The sequence below is a fragment of the Apus apus genome, chromosome 1, assembly GCF_020740795.1.
Source record: "Apus apus isolate bApuApu2 chromosome 1, bApuApu2.pri.cur, whole genome shotgun sequence".
Taxonomy (NCBI): domain Eukaryota; kingdom Metazoa; phylum Chordata; class Aves; order Apodiformes; family Apodidae; genus Apus; species Apus apus.
In genome coordinates, this window is record NC_067282.1 from 61,625,163 (window position 1) to 61,650,889 (window position 25,727).

General features: G+C 37.7%; 1 protein-coding gene across 11 annotated transcripts in view; it reads left to right on the forward strand.

The window, feature by feature from the left end:
* Positions 1 to 25,727, forward strand: part of SEPTIN10 (septin 10) — a 963,730-nt gene that overhangs the window by 8,891 nt on the left and 929,112 nt on the right. For 6 of the 11 annotated variants that reach the window (XR_007889244.1, XR_007889243.1, XR_007889245.1 and 3 more), the window contains exons 2-9: positions 1,847 to 1,964; positions 2,685 to 2,880; positions 4,327 to 4,513; positions 10,657 to 10,818; positions 12,342 to 12,438; positions 13,027 to 13,195; positions 22,039 to 22,171; positions 25,211 to 25,401. Coding sequence is in view for 8 of the 11 variants with exons in the window: in XM_051616815.1 (XP_051472775.1) it covers positions 1,847 to 1,964; positions 2,685 to 2,880; positions 4,327 to 4,513; positions 10,657 to 10,818; positions 12,342 to 12,438; positions 13,027 to 13,195; positions 22,039 to 22,171; positions 25,211 to 25,401 (1,253 nt within the window). In the remaining 3 variants the exon portion in view is untranslated. Of the gene's footprint in view, positions 1 to 1,846; positions 1,965 to 2,684; positions 2,881 to 3,867; positions 3,930 to 4,326; positions 4,514 to 10,656; positions 10,819 to 12,341; positions 12,439 to 13,026; positions 13,196 to 22,038; positions 22,172 to 25,210; positions 25,402 to 25,727 lie in introns of those variants that run through there. The other 5 variants (XM_051616845.1, XM_051616854.1, XM_051616863.1 and 2 more) reach the window with 5 other exon arrangements.

Sequence of the window (25,727 nt, forward strand, 5' to 3'; positions counted from 1 at the left end):
GAGAGAAGACACCTTGTTTTGCATGTTTATTATATCCCATCATCTTCTGTTTCATGCAGAAATTATGTAGAATTTTCAGTGATAAACAGGCAATATATCAGTGGCAGAACTAATTCTTACTGATTTTTCGTTTCCCGAAAACAGTAAACTTTTGAGTTTAATTGCTAAATTGTAATTAATCTCTCCCTTCATTTTGAAAATGAAGTTATGGATTTAATGGCTATGAGGATCTCAGTCCTCTGTTTCTGCGCTTAACTTTATACAGCACGTACAGCTGTAATACCAATTTCTTCAGCTAAATGCTTTTTAATCCTGACATGGTCTCTTGTGGCTGACATGGTAGTTTCTCAAATGACCTCTGGAAATGGTCAGTAAGGTTGTGGGTATCAGTGGTGTGTCTGCTGAAGTCCAAGTGGGCTGGAAGGCAATAAAGTTCTTTCTGCTAGAGTATTTCCTTGGAGAGCAACAAATGGCTCTGCAGCAATTTTGAGGGTAGCCCAGCACTGCTTGGCTTTAGGCGGGTGACATGAAGATGAAAGGCTTCCCAGCCGTGTTTATAAGCCAAGTCTTGTGCTGGCTTTTGGTGTGGAGGCTTAATGGTTTGTTTTGGAGGAACTGCCTTATGTTGGTGGTCACAGAGGTGGTTTGAATATCACTGTGTAACTGTAGTTGTTGGATGTGCTGCCGCTCTGTCTCAGATACACTTGTCTTTAAGTGGGCAGGACACTGACAGTTTTTGGTGTTTCTCAGCCCTTATTAATAGTAATTTATGTATGGTAGAATACCTTGGAAATTTCTTTCTCAGCCATGATTTGAATTAACCTCTGGTTTTTTTTAATAGCCCTAATTTGTTCACTTACACATATTTCCTCATTATATTAGCCTAAATTAGAGTTATGGGATTATAATAGTTCAAGATGAGACTTACTGTAGTCTGTAGTCCCACACAAGAAGTCCTGTGCAAAACAAGATGGTGAATATTTGCTGTGAGGAATGACCATATCCTTTTAGCTACAAGAGTTCTGAAACTTGCTATGCATAGTTATTATAAAAGATAGCACTAAAAATTTCTTAGTGTTGACCATATACATGTTCCCAGTAACCGTTTCCAATTCCATGTGGACTGGAAACCTAAGAGGAAGGATAGAATGCACTTATCACTCTTTACACTTTTGGTGTAGAATGTTTGTTTAAAAATACAGTTCAGTATTTTCTAGTCTTATGCATTTTTAATATGCATGTTGCCTGGATGTAATGATGCTAGATTGCCAGCTGGCGTTTGAAAAGGAATGTGCACTGCTAGACATATCTAATACTATATATAATATAATCTCTTAGAGTTCTGGTGTGTACATAATGTATTATTTTACATAAATAACAATTTCAATTCCAGCTACTCAGAATGAGTTCTGATTGATAACATACACCTTCCTGTCATTGTGGTCTCTATTTTGAATTCTGCTGCTTAACTTGTTTTAATTTATTTTTCTTAATTTCTAAGAGCAAACTGACTGTGATCCATTTCCTGTTTACAACTTTCACTTTACATTTTGAGTTGAGCTTATCTGCTTTATTTAATTTATATTTCACTGGTTTTTTTTTTTTTTTTGCAAAACAGGGACTTCACTTTGAGCCTGCAAATAGTCCTGTAAAGTAAATTTGAAGGGTTTTTCAAATCATGGAACGGAGTTGATTTGACAGATCTTTTTATTTCAGACTTTTTGCTTTCTTGCTTCCCTGTAAATCATAAGGAATGAGTTCTAGGTTACTAGTAGAGTTCCTTTGTTGCCATTGCTGATTCCTTTGCAACGCACTTCACTAACATTTCAAAATTATTTTTCTTTAGCAAAATGAAGGCTATCGAACTTTATCCTTGTCTGGGCATGCTGGTTTTGATAGTTTACCTGATCAACTGGTTAAAAAGGCCATCAAACAGGGCTTCTCCTTCAACATTCTTTGCATTGGTAAGTAGTATCTGCGTGGCTTAAGGCTTCTGTAGTATAGTCATCCTTAGGAAGTGACTGAAATTTAAATCCAGTTCCAATGCTAAACTCTGTCTTGAATGTTAAGCTTGAAATATAGTTACACCACTTCCCCCAGTTTTGCTTATTTGCATCAGTCCATTGGTTTTGCATTTAGCATTTTCATAAATACAACAAAGACCAAAAATGTAAAAAATGGATGCCATGCATTTCTTGATTTATGTGCAGCTTCTTGGATTCTTTTGAGTAAACTGGGCTATGCTCCATTTTTACTGTAACTAAGAGCTTCAGATCTTTCAGCCTGAAATTCCAAAGTGGTGTTATGGGAAGTCCTTCTATACTCATCAAAAGTTTGCTATAGTATTTTACCCTTATTCATACATGTCCTATGTTGAACCCTGTGGTTTCACAGCTAGTTACATAGCTTTTTTAAATGTGTAGGTATTCAGTTCACACTTTCAAAGAAACCTAAGTGTCCAAAGACTGTTCTGCTTAATAATCATTAGCAGATAACTCATATTAACTAAAGGATATTTAGTGCTCATTATAAAAAAGGCATGCAGATAACCATTTTGCTTGGAGAAATCAGTTGACAAAGTTTTTGTGTAAATGTGTTGAGTTGCTGTGGTAACACCTTATGTGCTTTGTAGGTATTTATTTGTTGTGCAAAATGTCTTCCCCAACCCTTCTGTTTAACTTTAGGGGAAACTGGAATTGGGAAATCAACTTTGATGAACAGTTTGTTTAAGACCCATTTTGATGACCCCGTGTCAACACATTTTCTGCCAAGTGTACAACTTAGAGCCCAGACTTATGGCCTCCAGGAAAGTAATGTTCTTTTGAAGCTGACCATTGTACATACAGTGGGCTTTGGTGACCAGATAAATAAAGAAGATAGGTAAGTCCCCTCTTGTCGCTGCAGTGTACAGAAGTCTTGGTCTTATATTGCTTCTGTCTTTAGCTTAGTGGTAAATACTTGTCAGATATTTGGTTAATTGTTTTCTCTCTGTAACAAAACAAACATGTTTTTCTTCTCATCTAGGAAATGATTTGAGAAATCAGGTGAACTCTGCTTCTTTGTTTATGATAATATTTTATAAATATATGTAAATAAAATGTGCAATAGTGACTACAGTTTCTTCTGAGGTAGAGGAAAGGGAGAAGGTCAGCAGTAGACTTATTAAACAACCAAACAAATTATCAGGTACTGTAGATTATATTGATTAAATCTATAGCATTTTTAGCAATTAGATTGGAACATATTGAAGACCTTAAATGGAAAGGAATGTCAGATGGATTGCTGAAGGACAGCTTAATCAGAAGATGGAGAGGTACCACGCTAGTGTCTTTCAGAACTTTTTTTGAGTCTTTGCTTCTGTGAATTAAAGAATTTAACATATTAAATGGGTTCTCAGCAGATTTTTTTTTCCCACTTTAAATAGTTTTAGTAATTCTTCATGCTATATGAAGGCCTAAATGGCAATTATAAATTAAAGTTAGGAAATCACATTGAGATTATCAGGAGAGCTATGGCTTAGAATATGACTAGAAAACAGCTACTAGTAGTGAATTGGATGAATGAGACGCAAGTATATGTTAGTATAGATATTAGAGGGTTTGATGTGTGTTGTCAGAGCTGCCTTTAGTCCTTCTTTAAGGACTTTGTGTGTAACAACTACCTCTGAATTTTAATAGTATTTGATCTGGTTTATAACCTTTTTGTAGCAGCAGAAATATAAGGGCACACTAACTGAACATCTAGCAACATTTTCTTTTAGAAAGCAGTTTTAATTAGGATAAAGTATACTTAGACTGTACTTATTGCAAAACAGATTGACATTCTTTTCTTACATTCCCCCTTTTCAATTTTTGTCTGTTGTTTAAGAGCTCTCTCATGTAGAGTACTTCATCTTCAGAAGATAAAGGAGGTCCTATTTCTTGGTACTGGTAATTGCATGTTCTTTCTTTTCTTGTATTGTATCTAAGAGTTTCTTGCATCTTCCTTATATCTAAGAGTTCTGCAGTTGCACAGCTTGATTGCAAAAATTTATAACATCACTTGGGAAGATTGGTTATAATCATAACTAACTTCACGTAGTTTTTTTGACTAATAGTACCGAGGAAATGTTTTATCTGTATTAGGTGCACAATTATTTTTTGAGTATCCTTTCAGAAATTAAGTTTACTCTGTACATTTAATTTTCTCCTGTGCTGGGTGGATAATTGAGCAGCCTTTTGATGTGCAAAGCAAAAATCCACAGAACAATACAAGAGGAATTCCTTTCTTAGCCTTGCTCTGTTTAGGAGTAGCTAATCTCTGGTTATAAAATTTTATTTCTTACAGCTATCAGCCAATAGTGGATTATATAGATGCACAATTTGAAGGCTATCTCCAGGAAGAACTGAAAATTAAACGTTCTTTATCTGGCTACCATGATACTCGCATCCATGTCTGCCTCTATTTCATTTCACCTACAGGCCATTCCCTAAAAAACCTAGACTTGTTAACCATGAAAGGACTAGACAGAAAGGTAAGACTATGAAATAGAGTTCTAGGAATCTATCTTATTTTCTGAAGCATTTTGCAGCTTTTAGATCCTCTACCACCTTTCATTTCTTTATCTGTATTCTTGGTTTTGGGATGTTTTTGATGCTTGTATAGCTAAAGTTCAGTTGTGAGAGTAGCTTGCAGTTTGTCACCTGTTTATTTACACATCAAAAGGAGAGAGACATCCAGCAAGAACATTTAAAAAGAAGCTAGTGAGTGTTAAAAAAAAATAAATAAGAAAAAAAGGAAAAACAATTAGAACCACACCAGTTTTACTTTTAACAAACTGTTAACATCTTAATGTGATTGGATAGGGTGCCCTCCATGAGTGCTGTGTTTTTAGTTATGCCTGTTTCTAGTTCACTACTGAGTTTTGGGACTGCTGGAATGTCGGCATATAAAAACCTTTGCAGCACTGTGAGGTTCTTTGTTATAGAAAGCTGAAGAGGCAAGTGCCATGAACAGAACACCCTACCAGGATGGCTTTTTCTAAGTTAGACTCAGTTTGTTTTACACTTTGCTCTTTATTTCTTTTGAAAGCTTTAAAATAGCAGCTTCTGACATGATTTCTTGCACTTTCTAAATTCTTAACTTTTTCCTGCAATGGGGCTGGATGAACTGGATGAAGCTAAATGTGTAACCCGTTTTAAGAAACCTTACATCATTTGGGTTTCATTTGTGGGAATTTTGGGAAATTTGAAAACTTAAATGCATTTTCTGTTCCTCTAGGCCTTGTATTTGTGCTTTACTAGAGTCCCTCCTGCAAAATCTTCTTCCTGTATTTTCTTGTTCGTGAGATGTTTCTTCAAGATAAGAAGGATCAAATCAGCTGTCTATTCCACATTTGTGATAGATGACCAGATTTGGTGGTTTTGTAATTTTATTTGTGGATGTATTTTTGCATTTTGAACTTTGTCTGTAGCACAGAGTTACGGTGAGACAAAGGTAGGGGGAGCAGGGTCACTTCTTTCCACTAGGATGTTGGTTTATGCCAGATTAAACTGTTTGTGAAACTGTTCTGTAATATGCAGTGATAGCTAAAGAGCCCTGATACTAGAAAATGGGGCAGTTTCATGGAGCATGTTGTTCTACTCTGCTTTGAAGTTGAAGGTTGTGTTAAACCACAAAAATACTCAGTTTCCAGGTTGTGCCCTCTACTGACCTCAGTAAAAAAAAAAAACAGCAGGGTTTCTTCCAAAGAAATGGAGATAGATCCTTGAGTCCCAGCATCCTGAGAAAATATTTTTCTACCAGGATAAAAGGGAAGTAATTCTGCTTTGGGGGATGCTAGCTCCTAGCTAAATACTCTATTTGGTTTTTCTTCTGCTTTGGCTCAGAGAGAACATGCCTGGCATGAAACTGTTTTTTAATCCCTTTGCAATGGATTCTACTTTCTGATCTTTCTACAAAAATATATGTATGCATGCAAAAAAAGTATATACTTTAACTGTAGTTTGGTTTCCATCTCATTGTGGAAGATGTTTGTGATGCTTTTAGTACTGTGTTCTCCTAGTGGCAACTCAGCACACAGGATTTCCCAGGATGTGGAAGTCCGTGGGCGCTTTGGCTCAGCACAGGATTCCATAAAGAGAAGGTGGTAGAGCAGTGTACATACAGTGAGTGTATACATCTCTGTAACAATTGCCTTCAGTTTCTTCCTAAATCCACCACAATTTACACTGTTATGCTTTTGTTACAATCTGCTTGGTACAAAACAAGACCAGATTATACAGCACGGAGGTAAAGACGATTCTTGGAATAGGACAGGGTCATCCTATACCCTAATCCTTGGAGTAAAAAGCAGATGTAACTGTGAGCAATTAATTTTTCTCTATTACTTATAAATTGGATGACTAGCTACAAATTTGGCCTCTGTCTTTTAGACACTGGAAAGTCCTGTAGTTTTGCTTGGTTCTGAATCACTACAGATCAGTCAGGTTTCATTCACAGATGAAGGGAATTTTCCGTATACTTTCTTGCTGTGAAGTAGTGATTATTCAACTCATAGAGCTATATTTTTAAGTCACTCTTGCAAAATGATATACATATTACTGTTAAGTCAATAAATGACATGAACGTACCTTGCAGGGTTTGAGTTTGTGTTTCTTTTTTTTTCCTTCAAAAGGAATCTTTGGATTTTTTATTGCTTCATAGAGATACATTAAAATCAGCCTGCAGGCTGTCAATCAACAAGTGTTTTAAGTACGTGTATTTTTTTCCTTCTCTATAGCGCAAAAGGGCAACAGATGTTTTGACATTAATGTAAGGTGTTACATGAAAATCTTAATTTAGAGTAATAGCATGTTTTCTAATTGAGGGGGGAAGTGACACTTTGCATTTAAGTCAGAAGGACGATCAGAGGGTTGAATTTGGTGCCAGCAAACAGAGAAGTAACGTGCATGGAGAAAGTTTATCCTGGTGACTTTATATGGTAATTCTGCATTGCAATTGAATGAGGCAGTCTCATCTGCTTCTTCCTGTTGTGCATGCTTAAGTGTTTTGGGCAGCCAGTTCCCTGGATGAGGGAACTGATTTAAGTTGAAACCTAAGGATTTTTGCTTGGTTAGGGAACTGATCAGGCTGAAAAATCATCTGTCTCCTTGGACTGCTTCACAGATTTTTAGTTCTATCTGGCAGTGAGCAGCTGCCAGCAAGGGGAAGGGCAGGACTGGTGGTTTTATTGCAAGTGTAGACTTTTTATGTGGAGTTGGAGTGATTCTGTATGAATGGCCTATGGCTTTGTAGTAAAATGCAGTTTTGTAGCTGTTGGGAGCCGTAGCTGGGGAAGAGGCTGGAAGGGAGTCAGCTGGTTTCTGAGCAAATAGTAGGCGTAGGAGGGAGCAGTGGGACTTGGGGTGCATCTATATGTGGTCCAAAGCAATGCAATTAAAGTATTTTGTTATTACAGATGTGTGCTTCCAATAATGTTTTTCTTGGATGAAAGTACTGAGATGCTAGTTTTCAAGTAAACCTTAGATGCTGGAAGCAGAAATTAATTTTGTTTAACAGATTAAGTGAAGATAACTTCATTGTTGTTGGTTATCCAAAGCCAGAGTAGTATTGCTTTAAATTTTAATATGATGGTTATGATTTAACATCAATGTTGATAGCTGTAATGACAGCTTCTGATGATTGTGCTTTTCATTTGTTACTCGTCTCCTCAGTAGTCTTCCTCAGCTACTCGTTATCTAAGAAATTCTCTCCTAATTAATGAGTGCTTGAAAAGCTTTCCTGTTGAAAAGACAGAGTAAAGATTAATTTAATTCTGAGGGCTCTGTATTCCATTCATTTTTAAAAGAATATGATAGAAAACCTAAATCAATGTCCCTCAACTAATTTAGTTGAAGTTGTGAATTACTCCTAGCTGTAATAGATTTATTATACAATCATAAATCAACTCAGTTGTCCTATAATTTGTTTTGATTTTAGATATTTTACCCCATATGTGCTTAGGTTGTGTATGCTACCTCCTCAGTAGAGGAGGACCAGGTTAGAGACCACTTAGCCAAACTGGATATCCATAAATCCATGGGCCCTGATGGGATGCATCCACAGGTTCTGAGAGAGCTGCCAGGTGTTATTGCTGGGCTACTCTTCATCATCCTTGAGAGGTCATAGAGAACAGGAGAGGTGCCTGAGGACTGGGGAAAGGCTAATGTCACTCCAGTCTTCAAAAAGGGCAAGAAGAAGGACCCAAGGAATGACAACTTGGTTAGTCTCACCTCTATCCTCAGTAACATGTTGGAGCAACTCATTCTGGATGTCATCTCCAAACATGCTGAATAACAGGAAGTAATTGGGAGTGGTCAGTATGGATTTACCAAGGGTAAATCATGCTTGACCAATCTGCTAGCCTTCTATGATGACATAACTAGTTGGCTGGATGAGGGGAGAGCAGCAGTTGTCATCTACCTTGACTTCAGCAAGGATTTTGACACTGTCTCCCCTAACATCCTCATTAGGAAACTGAGAGAGCATGGACTTGATGAATGGACAGTGATGTGGATTGAGAGCTGTCTGTGGGACAGAGCTCAGAGGGTTGTGATGAATGGAGCAGGGTCGAGTTATAGGCCTGTAACCAGTGGTGTCCCCCAGGGGTCAATACTCGGTCTGGTCTTGTTCAACATATTCAGCAATGACCTGGACAAGGGGACAGAATGTATCCTCAGCAAGTCTGATGATGTTACCAGACTGGGAAGGGTGGCTGACACTCCAGAGGGCTGTGCTGCCATCCAGTGTGACCTGGACAGGATGGAGAGCTGGGCAGAGAGGAACCTAATGAGGTTCAACAGGGCAAGTGTAAGGTCCTGCACCTGGGGAGGAAGAACCCCATGCACCAATATAGGTTAGGGGTGGACCTGCTGGAAAGCAGTTCTGAGGAGAAGGATCTGGGAGTCCTGGTAGATGGTAAATTATCCATGAGCCAGCAAAGTGCCCTTGTTGCCAAGAGGGCCAGTGGAATCCTGGGATACATAAGGAAGAGTGTGGCCAGTAGGTCAAGAGATGTCATTCTTCCTCTCTACTCTTCCCTGCTGAGGCCACATCTGGAATATTGCATCCAGTTCTGGGCTCCCCAGTTCAAGAAAGACAGGGAACTACTAGAGAGAGTCCAGCGGAGGGCAACAAAGATGAGTGGGGGATTGGAGCATCTCCCTAATGAGGAAAGGCTGAGAGATCTGGGACTCTTTAGCCTGGAGAAGAGAAGGGTGAGGGGAGACCTTATTAATGCCTGTGAGTATCTAAAGGGTGGGTGCAAGGAGGATGGAGCCAGACTCTTTTCAGTAATTCCCAGTGACAGGATGAGGGGCAATGGGCACAAACTGGAACATGGGAAGTTCCACTTAATTATGAGGAAAAACTTCTTTATGGGGAGGGTGACAAAGGAATGGAACAGGCTGCCCAGGGAGGCTGTGGAGCCTCCTTCTCTGGAGATACCAAGACCTGCCTGGATGCAGCCCTGAGTAATGTGCTCTGGTGGATCCTGCTTTAGTGGGGGAGTTGGACTAGATGATCTCTAGAGGTCCCTTCCAACTCTGACAATTCTGTGGGTCTGTGATTAAGGAATATAATCAGGTAATCTTAGATGTCATACTTTGGAGTTGGCATGGTTTTTTCCATTTGGATATTATGCCTAACATAGAAGATTTATTTTAAAAAGCATCCACTTTGAAGCCATTCTTGAGATTCCATACTTGGGCATTTCCATTCAGACAGAACATTCAGAATAACAAGAAGAATGTGTGCAGGGTGGGCTTTTTCTTTTTTTTTTTTTCTTTTTTTTTCATTTTTTTCCCCCCCCATATGTGTTCAGTAAACTCCGTAAAACTCTCATCTTCTGAAATCTGGAAGAATTATTTGGATTATTCTTCCAAAATAGTTGGACATTTTCCTTAATTCTTTGTATCTAGTTCTGGAAAATTTGTCTTCTGGGTGTGGTGGTAAAATTTGGCATCTACTACCTTCCTAAGTTACTGTCAAAACTATTTTAGGAAATAGGGCAGTTTACCATAGTAGAACTGATTTTCAACTTCTGAATAATTAGTGTAAATACTGGTAAGCAAAATTCATTAGTCTTCATCATTCCTCTGCTCCCAGGAGATACTTGAGAAATTCTTTGCTGGTATGGTGAGGTAAACAAGATACTGTAGCTGAAAAATACCCAAGGAAGGGGCTCAGGGGTAGGCAGGGTTTGGTAGCCAGCTTCCCTTTTTTTGTGTGTGTAAAATTTCAACTTTCATTTAACCCCTGAACCATGTCCCCTGGTGCTATAAACTAAAACGATCTTTTTTTTTTTTTTTTTTCACAGAGATATAAATACTTAATGTCATATAGCTAATAATCAGGCTTGGCTGTTCTTTTGAATACTTCACTGTATCAGACCACCTTCCTTGTTTTTTTGTCAGAATCAATTAATTTTAAGGGAGTATATTACATCATGTGTTGTTGTTTTTTTTAAATGAGGCTAGTGAATGCATTTTTCATGGTTTGTGAAGCTTTGATACCAGCTATGGAAAAGTTTGGACCGTAGGGGAAATTTCTGTGAGCTTAAAATAAGATTTAATTTATAAAAGATGTCACCTCAAAGTTGAAATCTTATACATTTCATATAATTTGTGTCATTAATAGGTGAACATTATACCAATTATAGGCAAAGCAGACAGCATTTCTAAAACTGAACTACAGACGTTCAAGAACAAAATCATGAGTGAATTAGTTAGTCATGGCATCCAGATATACCAGTTTCCAACTGATGATGAAACCATTTCCAAAACTAATACCATCATGAATGTAAGTAAATCACAGAAACACTGATATTCCAGTACTAAAGCATCACTCTCTAGTGCCAATTCATTCCTACTCTTTTACCATTATCTTGTGTCTTGTAAGTTTGTATGCAACAGGTTTGTTTATTTATTCTCCTCTCTCCTTAAAAATCTCATATGTTTGTTTGTTTGTGTTTTTTGTTTTGTTTTGTTTTGTTTTCCCTACTGGAAAATCTTCCTGTCTGTCTGGTGTTGATACCACTTGTTTTGGAAGGCTTTTTATTTTCTGGCTCAGTAACAGAAAAGAGGTTCTCACTCAAATACTTTTTCTAATTTCTGCATAATTAATATATAATTACTAACCTAGATGAACAGATTAGCTTTGCTCTTTTCCTCAGCAAAGATTACCTTACATCTGTTAGGGAAGATACTCAAGTGCCTCATTTCTTCCATTTTCTCTGGTCTTCATGATGGCAAATCTGCCATCTGCTTTTTCTTTTTATTTAGCAGTGTCATTTGAATTTAGGATGAAGTTTCTCAGAGGATTAAAAAGTGAGATATAATTCTGTTTTTTTTTACTGTTGTCCTTTGATATCCTCCCAGGAATATCTGCCAGCTTCAACTAAGCTTGTGAAGCTTGATATATTTGCTTTGAGCACCTTCTCTGTATTTGCTGTTCATGTGCATATGTTTGTAGATGCAGATGAACATACAGTTCCATGTACCAAGGTTCGAAAGCAGGGAGGAAGAGCTGGTATGCTGGAGTGTATGGCTCTGCAGTCCCAACCTCTGTCACTTGTGCCTGGGAGGCAGGGTGTGCAGGCTGTGGTTCAGTAACAGGTCCTTCTGCTGTGGGGAAAGTTGGTGGTCTGGCCCTTAACCCTTTCATGCCCTGCTAGTGATCTATTTTCCGGGTAATTATTTGGTGGTTTTTTTTGTCAGTCGTTGTGGGTCAGCATGCAGGCAGTCAGTGTCCAGCCAGTGTTTCTGGCTATTTAGCCAAGCCCACGGCAGTAACCGTATCTCAGGTTCAAACCCACAATTGTCTCATGGCTGCAGCTCAGGATATAGTTGGCTGCCTTTGCCACTGGGATAAACCTGCCAAATCTGGTCCAACCTGTTGTCCACCAGGAACCCCAAGATGTTTTCTGCAAAGTGCCTTTCCAAACAGTCAGCCCCCAGCATGTGCTGGAGCATGGGGTTATTCCTCCTGACATGCAGGACTTGGCATTGCTCTCATTTGAACTTCATGAGATTCCTGTTGGCCCATTTTTCCAGCCTGTTGAGGTTCATCTGAATCGGCAGCACACCCATGAGGTGTATCAACCACTCCTGTTTTTGTTACTGTAGCTTGTCTTTTGTATTAGTCGTTTGAGTAGCTACAGATCTCTTCAAAGTGGGTTTTTTTTTTTTTTATTTGAAACTTCCTGTTGGTTTCTCCTGAGATGCTGGTTTTTTTTTCCCAGTAATTTATTTCTGAAGTGTTTGCTTTTCAGTTCTGACATAAGAATGCTGAGAGGTGAGACTGTGTTTGTGTGAATCTTACAGGGGCATTTGCCATTTGCTGTAGTAGGAAGTACGGAATTTGTGAAAATTGGAAACAAAACGGTGAGAGCTCGTCAGTACCCTTGGGGCATTGTAGAAGGTAAATGGGATCTCAGAGCTCTTCGACAAGATTTTTGTTGTTGTTGAAGTGTAAAATTCACCAGTACAAAAAAGGGCTGGTATTATCCACTGATGCCATATTGACTGTATTTTGGATCAACAGTTTAAGGAGTTGAGCAGCTAATACTTGAGGTGTGCACTAACTGGTGGTCTTACCAGCAATGACACATCCCTGCAATCAATCTATGTGGTGGTGTATGTAATATTTGGGTAGGTTAGTATGGTGGCAGTGCCTCTAGCACTACCAAATTTCAACATTTTATGATTATCAGTAAAGAAGATGGGAACAAAAGAGAGAAATTTATTGTTGTTCAACTCAAATAGGAAATCAGGATGTGTTGGAACATTTTCACTAGAACATACAGTTAGTCCTTCAATATGTATGTTAGAAATTGTAAGGAAGTATAAGAGCTAAATTAAGCAAGATACCTTTTCCTGTAAGTATAATTAGTAAACAAAATAATCTCTATTTCTGAGGTGCTGATTAATCTCTATAAAGGCTATTTAAAACATATTTTGACAACTTTGCTACTTGTGCATAATACTATCTTCCTCTTTTACTGATTAGTGGAAAATGAGAACCACTGTGACTTTGTAAAGCTTCGTGAGATGCTTATTTACACAAATATGGAAGACATGAGAGAACAGACTCATGCACGACATTATGAGTTGTACAGACGGTGCAGACTGGAGGAGATGGGCTTCAGAGATGTTGGCCCTGAGAACAAACCAGTCAGGTAAAGGACTTCATGTGCAGCACTTGCTTTCAGCATCTCTAAATTTCACATTTGACTGTTTTAATCCAATACAGGGCAGGGTTCATACATGGAATAGATTTTTGATAAGGGAAAGAATTGTTTGGGTTTTGTGTTTTTTTGTTGTTGCTGTTGTTGGTTTTGTTTGTTTGTTTGTTTTTTAAATCAGAGTAAGTATGTAGCTATTTACTTGGTTATCTTCATGAAGAAGTATATGGGATTATAAAAGCATTGCTTTTAAAGGTGTACAAGCTCATTGTGTTTCTGAAATCTTTCTCTTTTACAATAAAACTGGGGATTCAAATTTTTATCATGGGGAATATAATTTTCTTCAGATACATGCACTTTATACCTTTTAAATTATTTTCATTATATATTAGCCTGCTGTTTTACTTTTTCTCTTCATAATGTCTGATTCTGATCAATAGTTTGATTGGACTCAAAGTTCAGAAAGGAACTGAAGCAAAAACTATTACAAAATCATTGGCTACACTGTTGGCTTCACACATCATCTGCCATAATAACAAATGTCTAGCCTGTTCAGGTCAAGAAATCTCTTGCTAGACTGTAGGAAGTTAATAGAGGATCCCAAAGGAAAGTTAAGCAGAGAGTTAGACACTCGGTTCTTTCATGTTGTAAAACTACTTTCTGCAGGAGGTATTTACAGTGTCTATATTCAGTTTATTTCCAATTCTGTCGACTCCTCTTCCAACTTCCTTTGGTCATTTTATGCATGGGACTGTATCTGAAAGTGGTTAGAATCCTGATGTGGAAAAGCTGACACCTCAGGAGCTGTTCAAGCCTCCATGGTTTAGCAAAATGCTATTATTGCATAGTCATGGTGGGAAATACCAGCTTTAACCAGACATGAAAACAAACTACAACCTTGCATTAAAAAAAAGTCCAGTGCTTTGAACCAACGGGTTTGCTTACTTCTCATTTTACTTAGTGGTCTTTCACCATTGTGTTCTGATAAAAATAAATGTATTTCAAATGGCTTCCCTCCAAATAGTTGGTTTTAGTGTCTCAAATGTTTTGCTTCCACTGGTACTTTGCACAGAAGGTAGTTCTAAGGCAGTTGCAGTTACTGTAACTTGTAGAGTGTTGATGGAGCAGCATTTCTTTCACTTTTGTTAGGTCTAATTTACATATTCTTCAAACAATAATAATTAAATAAGATTAACGTGACCAAGGAAGATGCTGGATATGGGTACTTCTTTCTGAAGTCTTAGTGCCAAGGCACATTTAAAGATTAGTTCATTTAGATGATCTTGATCTGACTGTGAATCACAGTGATCTCTGGACATTTCTTTTGACTTAACAAGAAAGGAATAAATCCTTTTCATAAATCCAGCAAGGGTGGATGAGGTTTAAAACCAACCAAAACTGATCATATGCTTCATTTTTTTAGATTTATGTTTAAGAACATACACTAACAGCTGATATCTCATTATCTTTGTCAAGGGAGAGTTCTTTTTAGAGATTTGTTCATGTCGCTATTGGCTGCAGTACCTCTGACTTTCCTAAATTTGAATTTCATGATGTACAGCCATCCCAAGATAAGAGTGAAATGATGAAAATGATCATCCATGGAACTGTTTCCTTCCACAAACACAATAATTGTTTTTGTAAGGCCCCTAAACAGTTTACATTTTACTAATGATATAAAGTGGCAGATTTGTATCAGAATGTCATAATATTTACACTTCAGAAGTTGGTTTAAAAACTGATTACTTTGTGGAGATACAGAAAAACTAAGTTCCCTCTTGCATGTAGTTTTTATATGTGGCTCACTGTCAGTTTATTGATAATTTTGTAGTAAGACAAGACACTTATTATTAGTTTTGTTAAATTGCGCCTGTTGAAAATGTCATTGTTTTGGAAGGATAAGAATAGGTATTCCATAAGAATCCAGAAAAATTAACTTTTTCCTAGATTTACTTCTACAGGCAAAGTGGTACTCAGTGTCACAACCCAGGCAGGGCAACACAGGGAGATTAGGACTGGACCCCCTTGCTTTCTAAATTCTTACTCAGAGAGGAGCCTAGGTGCAGCTGGATCCAACCTTAGTCTCAGACCTGGCCCTTCCAGGGAGAGTGATTAAAACGTCACAGTCCAAGGAAATGCTCTGCCATCTGATACCCCTTGATCAGATTAAGGTGAAACCACACTCAAGGTCTGGATTTGAATATTAGGTTCAGTTAAAGCTGTAGAAGGAATACTGACACTTCAATTATTATCTCAGGCTGTGCGATCATAAAAGCAGATTATTTAGATCACAAGAGTCACAATACACATATGTTCAAGCTGCATGACCTGAGAAAAAAATCATGGTTAGGCCTTGTGTTATTTAGTGATTTGAGAGAGAGTGGAAGTGTGGGGGGAGGGAAGGAGAGGGAGAGAGAAGAAAAGTTAGTGAGATAGAGAACAGAGTGACACCAGTCCTGGATCCAGTCATTGGGCCAGCCAACAGGGGAGATTGGTGTCATTGAGGCTCCAGAAGTTCACCATTGCAGCCCGTGTTTCATAGGCCTGCTTTCCTTATTACGCAAGGATGAGTGAGCGTGATTGAGTCAGAAGAGTGAGCAGCTGGAGTGGACCTCTGCCCCTCAGCCCCTGATAATGTTATCTCAGTCCTTGTATATTCCTTGCAGGCAGACCCTTTGGGATGCAAATGGGACTTTTTTTGAGGGGTTACAATGGGGTTTCAGCACTACTTCCTGAAAGGGCGGATCCTGAGGGCTGGTCCCTCACACTTGGATGTAGGATGTGTGGTTGTCCCTCAATTATTTGGCATAGTGAGTGAAATCGAGATCTGAAAGAGAAGGCATTTAGTCTTTTTGGAGAGGCACTTTATGATGCCATTAAAAGGGAAGAGAATTTAGAGGATCTGCATGTGTTAGAAGACACATAAGATGTTTTATGCAGCTACTGAGGAAACAATAAAAAGTGTCATCCTCAGCAGGGTGATAGAAAACATCTTTTCCCATAGAGGAAGTTAAGTGCTTTCCACTTCACTGACTTGTAAAATTAAATGTGTTTCAGAATAGGGACTGTCCTTTTATTGTAGGCAAAAAAATGTGTTATGACATTATTATTCTCTTTTTCCTTAAAAATTTTTACAGTATATACATGGATTCTAAGAGCTGAAGTTTTATGGTATAGTTAATATTGCATAGCAGTATATGACTGATGATTAAAATTTCATGCTACTTGTGTAAATAATTATCAAAATGTATGTTGAGAAGTCATATTTTGTACCTGTGGTGTAGCTGTATGCATAATAAATTCGGTAATCTGAACTGGGTTATATTATGTAAATTTAGAAAAGTTTTGCTAGACTTGAATAATTGGCTGATTTTACTACACTGGGTTTTGCAGCATTTGAACATTGACACTTGAGCAGCTAACCTGCCCTGCCTTTTGGCATGTCATCAAAAAGCTGCCTGTGAAGTTCCTGTAGCACTCTTTTGGATTTAAAAGTACAACAGTAGTTTGTTCATCCAAATTTGTACGCCACTGCAAAGCAAAAACAGTACTTCTTGGACTTCCAAGTACTGTGTGAGATAGGTTGTGAGCAGACATCTGTAAAGGCTTTCACTCTTACATGTGACAAAACATGTTGGCAAGCTTTATTTTTTTTATGGGAGACATGGTAAGGCATGGCTTCAGCACACAGTGGAAAAATATATTTGCATATTTATTACTAAATGTGAGGAGGGAAAATAAATATAGTAGTAGTCTGAAGTGACTGTCTTGTGTACACTTTAAAAAATACCTATTCCCTAATCCTATATGTTTTTGTGAATTTGTGTCATAATTAGTTTTTAATTTATTTATTTGCAGTTGTGTTCTAAAAATTAACTTTTTCATTAACCAGATTTCTAGGGAAAATGAAATTTACGTGATCAGTCCATAGGTTTCTCCCTAGTAATTTGTGAACCAATTCTCCGTTTTCGAACTTGAGTAAAAGGTTTGATTCTTCCAGGGAACTACATGGTTAGTGTTCTCTTTGCTGGAAAAGCAGAAGAGCTCTGCTGCTACCAGTAGTTGGCCAGGTGAAATGCATTTTTTGTCAGTAAATCATTACTTCTGAATGAAGTACTGTCTTTTGAAACTCTTGGGAACTTGGCAGTACTGCAGTGGTGGTGGTCGCAGGTGATTTGGAAGTAGCTCAGGCTACTGCATGGGAAAGATCCATGTGGGTACTCACAATAAGTAAAGAATATCTAGGAAGTATGGAGGAAGACTGATTGTATTATTAAAAAGGTGTAATGATCTACGCATGACTTGAGGTATTACAGTCACTGACAGAGTAGAACATAAAATCATCCATAGGATTTTGGGCTATTGATTCTGCTGCTTTCAGGACACCTTGTTTATACTTACATTTTATGAAAATGTGTTTAAATTGGATAACAATAATCAGCATAACTGAATGGGTAATTAGGAACTTATTTATTCATACCTTGCAAAAACAATATACAAAACTTTTTCATGAAAATAGGAGTTGAGTCTTATGGTGGAGTGTCATTCCAAAGGGTCATGAGAAGTACAATCACATATGTATTATGGAAGATTAAAGTATAACATTTAGTAAACCACTTAAAAACTGAACAATCCACCACATGATGCTTCAGGGAATAAGTGGAATACTATCTAAGGCTAAACTTAGTCATACAGGTATCATTTGGTTTCCAAGCCCTGAAAAGCAGCTAATCAGGAATGGGCTTGGAAAGCCTGTTAGGGCAAAATTTATGTAATGAAGTCAGTGGGTAGCGGAGTATTTGAGGGGTGGTTTATACATTTTGTGCAGTATCTGTTGGATGTGAAATCCAGGAAGTGCTTTTATTATCTTCTTTTAATACTTAGAATTGGGATTTGCACTTCTTTGTTGTTGAAATGTAAAGATAGACCTCTTGTGTGTGTGTGTGTGTGTGGATGGTCTAGTCCTGCCTTTTTGCTGGTACAATTATGTCCATTAGGAACATGAGTTCCTAGTTTCAGGTCAATCTCAGCAAGAGATAATTGCTGGGATGTCCAGAATGGAAAAAACTGGGGACAGTTGAAAACAGAAATGTAGACATGAAGAGTGCTTCCAGCTGAACAAACTTCTAAATATACACACCTAGTAAGCTTAGATGTTTGCAACAGAGGAGAGGATTACTGCTGTTTTGAAGCTGGTGTTTCCTAAGTCTACTTTCCCAGCTAAGCTATGTTGTTGCTTAAGTGGACATTCTTGTTTTGAAAAAAGAGAACTAATAGGCAAGGGTCTGTTGAAAAAAGCTAAAGACTGATACTCAGGCTGAATGCCTATGTATGTGGATTCTCTGATGTTAATCATTCTCTGGTTTGGTTGTTTTTCTGTGCTCATAATTGCAATTTGTTCTTCATCATAATTGCACTTAAACATAATTGTACCATAAACATCTCAGTTTCTCAAAATGTGAGCAGTCATACATTCCGTGCTTTGTTCTTTCCTGAAACTGGGATATTCAGACCTTGCAGTTCTCAAACAAAAACATGTTTATTTTTCAGTCTATTTTGAGGATGATGACAGAAAACCAGGAAGGATTCAATAATGTGAATAAGTTCTCATGTAGATGAAGGTTGATATGACTGTAGTTGTCTTTTCTAAGAAAGGAAACTTAATATCTGACAAACTTTTAATATTAGACTTCTTCCTTAACAAGTCAGTTGGGAATGGAGTTCATCTGACAAACTGCAGGCCTTTTCATTTGGACTGAGTATTTTAACCTCCTTATGGTAAGACTGAACCACATCCAAAATGTGTTTTTTTTCATACCTCCAGTGGGAAAATGGTAATTATTTAGATGTACCACATCCATAGTGTTGCTTAATATCAACTTAGGTAATTCACTGAGTCAAGGGGCCATACTAAAAATACCTGCCACTAGTTAACTTTTAAATTTTTTAGCTTTTTTGCTAGTCCCTAATCGAAAGTCAAATGGTATGCAACAAGTTATGAGTGTAGTTTTCAAATTTAAAAGCTTTTTTAAATTTAAATGAACAGACTTAAAAAAACTGTGTAAATCACAGAATGTTAGGGGTTGGAAGGGAGGTTTGAAGATAATCTAGTCCAACCCCCCTAGAACAGGATCACCTACAGCAGATCACAGGAACATGTCCAGATGGGTTTGGAATATCTCCAGAGATGGAGACTCCACAATCTCTCTGGGCAGCCTGTTCCAGTGCCCCATTACCTTTACAGTAAATAAGTTTTTCCTTATGTTTAGGTTGAACCTCTTGTGTTCCAGTTTGTGACCATTGCCCCTTGTGCTGTCACAGGACACCACTGAGAAGAGTCTAGTCCCATCCTCCTGACACCTGGTCTTTAGATATTTGTAAGCATTGATGAGATTGCCCCTCAGTCTCCTCCAGGCTGAGCAGCCCCAGCTCTCCCAGTCTTTCCTCATATGGTAGATGCTCCAGTCCCTGAATTGTCTTAGCAGCCCTGTGTTGGACTCTCTCCAGTAATTCCTTGTCCTTAATGAACTGGGGAGACCAGAACTGGATGCAGTATTCCAGATATTTCCAGATAAATATTTGTGTTGTTCAAAGTACACAAACTGAGACTTGAATTGACTTCAATCAGAGTCTTTATTTATGAACCTGACATGTTTGATTTGCATCTTTATATTTAGGCTTCCACGTTCTCAAGTCTCAGGCAGATAGAAAAACTGCATGTTACAGCTATGCTTTCGTAGAAGGGTGATAGTGCTGTTATGGCCTATCTGATGGATTAGTAAGGTATAGACTTTCTTCAGAATCCCTTCCATTCTTCCAAAACCTCAATAAGAATACATTATTTAAATAATTGTCTTTAACTTTTTAATTTTGCAAGTGTTTTTGTATAATTTTTTTTCTAAAAAACCCAGAAGAGTGAGAGAATCTATGAATTTGATTTTCATAGTGTGCTATGTGAGAAGCAGTGAAACCAGCTCTCAGGTCAATGGGCAGGTGTTTTACTGTGTGTGGTGGATGCAGTAATGTTGAGAGGACTGGCTTCAGATCTGGTGAACTATTTTCCCCTCCTCCTCAAACCTCCAAAACCAAAGTCTGTTTAGATCATTATATTGCTGATACGCCAAACACCGAGGGAGAAAGTTGTTTTAATTTTACTTTTGTGATTTCCAGAATGATTCAGTCCAGGGGGAGGGGTGTTTAAAAAAATACAGTTGTATTTCTCCTCTTCTTTATGTAATTTCATAACTGAGTAAATCCTGTGTCTTCAAAGTTAATCCTTTACTCATTTCAATAAAAATTTGCTTTTATGTGTTAAACTAGCTCAGGTTGAGTCTAAAGATGTCCTAATCATGAAATGAAGGTATGATTGCAACATGTTAGCTTAGTCTAGCTTGCATTAACTCTAATAGCTTTATTGCACCCAAAAGTAGTGTGTTACCTGGCAGAGCTGACACAGGGCCCAAAAGTGGGTATAGGGAGATTGCTAGTTACTGGAAGAACCTGTCTTGTAGCTTTATTGTAATTACATGTGCTCTCCAAACTTAAAGATAGTATGAATTAATATACCTGTGTGACAACCATGCCTTTGTTTCATGTTGTAGATACACTTAGGATGACCTAAGTTCACAGTAAAAAAAGCAAACCTGAAAAGGCTGTTCTTCCAAATGTGTTTGGTTGCTCAAATGAGATAGAATAGGAAATGTGTCTGACCTTGAGATCTTACAGACATTAAGTCTGCATATGCAATTTAAAGACTATTCTTCACTCTTTAGATTGTATTTTGAATACAAATACGAAATTTTAGGATTGAGAAACTGCCTGGTCATTGTAAATTCAAATACAGAACAGAGCTGTGTAAGCTTACTCTTGCACTAAATGATGAAGCTTTTAGATGTCCTTTTTTGTAAGCCTTTCCATTTATCAACTGTTTTAAAAGAAGCAGTAAAAGATGAGACTTAAAAACAGGTACAAAGGTGTGTATGTGTATTAAAAATATAAAGCAATTTAAAATAGTTGACATAAAAATAGATTTATTTTACATCAGAGTGGAAGGCATTACATACCTGGGAAAGGACAGCAACTCCTGATAGGTGAGACAGGCTGGCTAGTCAGCATGGTGAGAATTGTTAGAAGAGATGAATGGTGTAAGAGAATAGCCCCAGACTAAAAAGCTAAAATGTTATCCATATTTTGATCTGTTCATAAGCCCTATGTCCTACCAGATATTGGACTTTTGGGTGTTGAACTACTGAGGAAATTGTATTTATTCTGTAGTAATGTAACTGAGCCATATTTAAATTTTGACATTACATACAGAGAGTGTAATATAATTTGAAGGTCCTGTTATTTTCCATCCTTTTACATCTAGGAATAATCAGCTTATTAGTTGTGTTAATACTCCAATGCATTGTTTTTGTAATGTCCTATTTTAAGACCGAGGTTTCACAATGCAGAATTTTTTATTTTGTTTTCTGGCAATTTTTGGTGTCTTATTAATAAATAACTTAAAGAAAAAGGGTCTGCATATTGGAGAAAGTTGTAACTCAAATCCTTTTAGAACATGAAAATAATAAAATCTTGTATTTACTTTGAAATGTAAATTGCCCAGGAGCTGTTAGCCTAAATAATTTTACTCAGGGTTGTTTGCTTAAATGAACATTTAGAAAGGTAAGATGCTTGCTTCTGTTTAGGTTTGTTTATTAATTTTTTATGTGGGGAGCTGTAAGAAATTAGTATCTCAGACAAATATTTATTGTTTAAATAATGTTCCAGATTGTTGGTTTTCCACATTGAATAAAGCAGCATGCTGGAGATTTGCTTACATTTTTGGATTTCAGTCTACAGGAAGCATATGAGGCAAAGAGGCATGAGTTCTACCTTGAGCTGCAAAGAGAAGAGGAGGAGATGAGACAACGATTTGTGCAGAGAGTGAAGGAGAAGGAAGCAGTATTGAAAGAAGCAGAGCACCAGGTAAACATGCCTGTCCTGAGTTTGTTTGCTGAACTTTGAAACAGTTAAGTTCTTAGCACAATTGCAACTAGTTGATGTATATAATTTCCTGATATTTTGTGGGCAATGATGCTTGGAATCAAAAGTAGAATGATTACACAAATTGATTGGATTAGCAGATTGATTAGACACAACCAAACAAGCACAAGTCTGAGGAGGAGCATATGAGGGAACTGAGGTTGTTCAGTCTGGAGAAAAGGAGGCTGAGAGAAGACCTCGCTCTCTACAACTACCTGAAAGGAGGTTGTAGCAAAGTGGGGGTTGGTCTCTTCTCCCAGGTAGCAAGATAGAGGTCCAGTACCTGAAAGGGGCCTGCAGGAAGCTGGGGAGGGACTTTTTACAAGGGCATGTAGTGATAGGACAAGGAGTAGTGACATTAAACTGGAAAAGAGTAGATTTAGATTAGACATTAGGAAGAAATTTTTCACTGTGATGCTAGTGAGACACTGGCACAAGTTGCCCAGAGAAGCTGTGGAAGCCCCCTTCCTAGGAGTATTCAAGGCCAGGCTGGATGGGGCTTTGAGCAACCTGGTCTAGTGGGAGGTGTCCCTGCCCATGCAGGGGGGTTGGGACTTAGATGATATTTAAGGTCCCTTCCAACACCAACCATTCCATGGTTCTATGAGTCTCTGACAAGAGGTAATGGCTTCAAGTTGTGCCAGGGGAGGTTTAGATTGTGTAATAGAAGAAAACCTCTTCAGTGAAAGGGCTATAATTCACTGGAATGGGCTGCCCGGGGAACTGGTAGAGTCACCACTCCTGGAGGTATTTAAAAGATGTGTAGATGTGGTACTTAGGACATGGTTTAGTGGTGGACTTGGCAGGGCTGGCCTGACAGTTAGACTCCTTAAACTTAAGGGTCTTTTCCAACTTAAATGATTCTGTGATTCTATAAATGGCAGTCTTTTTTTGGAAGAAGGGAGCTTATGGTCTAAAGGCTGGGTAGCTGAGACAAGTCAATAGAGTAGGAGGTGAAGTAAAAGAATGATGAACATAATGATTGCATGTTTCTCTGTCTCCTCTAGTGGTATGCTGAGAAGCATTGGTACGCCATAGCAGCATAGTACGTACTTTTCACATGTAGGTTGCTCTATACAAAGCAAGATTTCAGGAAAAAATCCCATGGGTTGTTTTTCAGCACAAGCAATTGGGGCAAATATGTTTGTATGACATCCAGATTCAGTTATTAAATATAAGCTCAACCTTCATGTTGAGAAGTGTGAAAGTGTGTGTGTTTGGTTTTGTTGGTTTTGTTTTGTTTTTAAAATCTTACCTATTCCTAGCTGCCTTAAGGATATTTGGATATATGGAACGTTTCTTGAATATATTTTGAAGATTTAGTCCTGTCAAGCTGGACTGGCAAAACAGTATCTTCTAATCTACTTTCTGCAAGACTCAATCATGTTCATGTGTATTTATATTCAAACACTGGTTTAGTTGAAATTTGAAACCTGCATATTTTTATTGATGTTCTTTTCTGTACCTCAGTCTCCCAGCAAAGATGTAGCAGTTTTTGTGAGATTTTCAGATGACTGTTTTAAATAAGAAGGCGGCTTAATATTTGTTTTCTTAATCTGTTAAATCCCCCATGCTACTTATGGACAAAAAAAAATAATCAGATTCAATCTTCCTTAATATGAGGCTATCCGATTGGAAGAATACTTGGCCGTGTTCAAAGTGGGTTCAGCTAGGTCTTGCACAGTACTTGTGGTACCCTTTGTTGTCTTCCTTCTATGATTTATGTCAGGCTGTTTGTGAGCTCTTCATATTGCAATTGAATTATTTTCCAGTTCCTGATATGAGAAAGTGATTGTGCAGTCACTCCTAAAGAATATTTGTCTTACACTCTTGCTGCTTGTTCTCTGAGAATTATGTCTATATGGAAATGAAAGTAAAACAGGAATTTGTATTGTGCTTAAGATTGCTTTCACATCCTTCATTTAGAGGAAATGAGTAGGTGCAATATGCAGCATTACCACTCCTGAGACATACAGTCCCTTTGGACTTTACTGTTTCTACCCTGAATTTTTGTATTTGGTATACCTGTTTTTGCAATGCATCTGGTTAACTGTTGCAATGAAATAAATAAATGAGTAGTCTACATACACACACACACATTTATAAAATCTGACAGCTCTGTTGTGTAAAATGGGCATCCTGTTAAGTTTATAATCTTAGTTAATTCTGAATTCCTTCTTTGCAAAAGACAGAAATAAGTCTCTGATTTCTGAACCATTATAGCTGCACTCAGATCGAGTTACACCATTACAGATAAGTACAGAAGCAGGATTCTAGGAGAGTTTATGTGTGGGGAGATGGGAGGTGAGCAGGGGAAGGGTAAAGTACCCTTTGGTTATAATGCAGAACTTCACAGTGGGCTTAAACTGGTCAAAATGCATCTGGAGAGTAAAATCCATTAATGTGTCAAAAGGATAATCAAAGAACAATTACTGCAGGACAGCAGTTAACTTCTTGCAGCCCACAAGTAATTCCCCCAGCCAGACCATTGTGTGTGTGCATATTAATATGTAAATGTAATTAATATACGTACTAACATTATATAGATATGAAAATACCTGTGTAACTTAAGTCTTTATGATTCCTTTCCACTTGGTCGTAGGGAAGTAGCTTCTACTTGACAGATCCTGATTTAATCCTTCTGTTGGTAATTGTTTACTCTCTAAATGCCTCTTTATATTTTAAAATATAGTAAAATCTATTAGGAAATGTTAAATTCACTTAGTGCCTTGCATGGTTTCCACCTGTACTTTGTGTCTAGTAGCCTGGCTTCCATAAGAACAATCTGATATGAATGGTGATTTTTCTGGATTGCTGTTTTTTAGTCTTAATCAGTTTTGGGAAAGAAGTGCAATGTCTTACAGCTATTAACACAACTTGAGACAGGATTTACTGTTTAATTGCACAGGGGTTTTGTGCTGTGATATCACCACCTTGTGTTACCAGTTGGAAAGATATTTTTTGTGTGCTCTCTTTGAACAGATACAGACTAAATTTGAAAATCGTATGCAAATGCATCAAGAAACGAAAGTGAAGTTAGAGAAAAAGAAAAAAGTCCTAGAAGATGAAATAGCTGCGTTTCTTGAAAAGAAAGCTAATGCTGAATTACTCAAATCACAAGCATCTGCCTCTACCCCTGTTGTTAGTTCGAAGAGAGACAAGGACCGCAAAAAGTAAGTGCTGTTGCCAGTCATCAGAGGCAGCAATAAAAAGATTCTTCATATATCACTTCTATAATGCAAATTTTAGTAATCTTTTAGAAAAGATACAAACATTCTCCTGTTATAAGATGGAAGTGTGTAGAACGCCCTCGTGTCTGGATCACTAGCTCTAAAATTTACTTTTAGAGTAATTGCTGTATCTTATATAAGCATTCTTTATTTATTTTTCTCCTTTTTTCCATGAAAGAAGCAAATTTTCTGCTTGAATTCCTGTGCTTTGATGTCAGAAGTGAAGAAACAGTGAATGTTCACAAACAGAGTGAGAGGGAGAAGTTAGA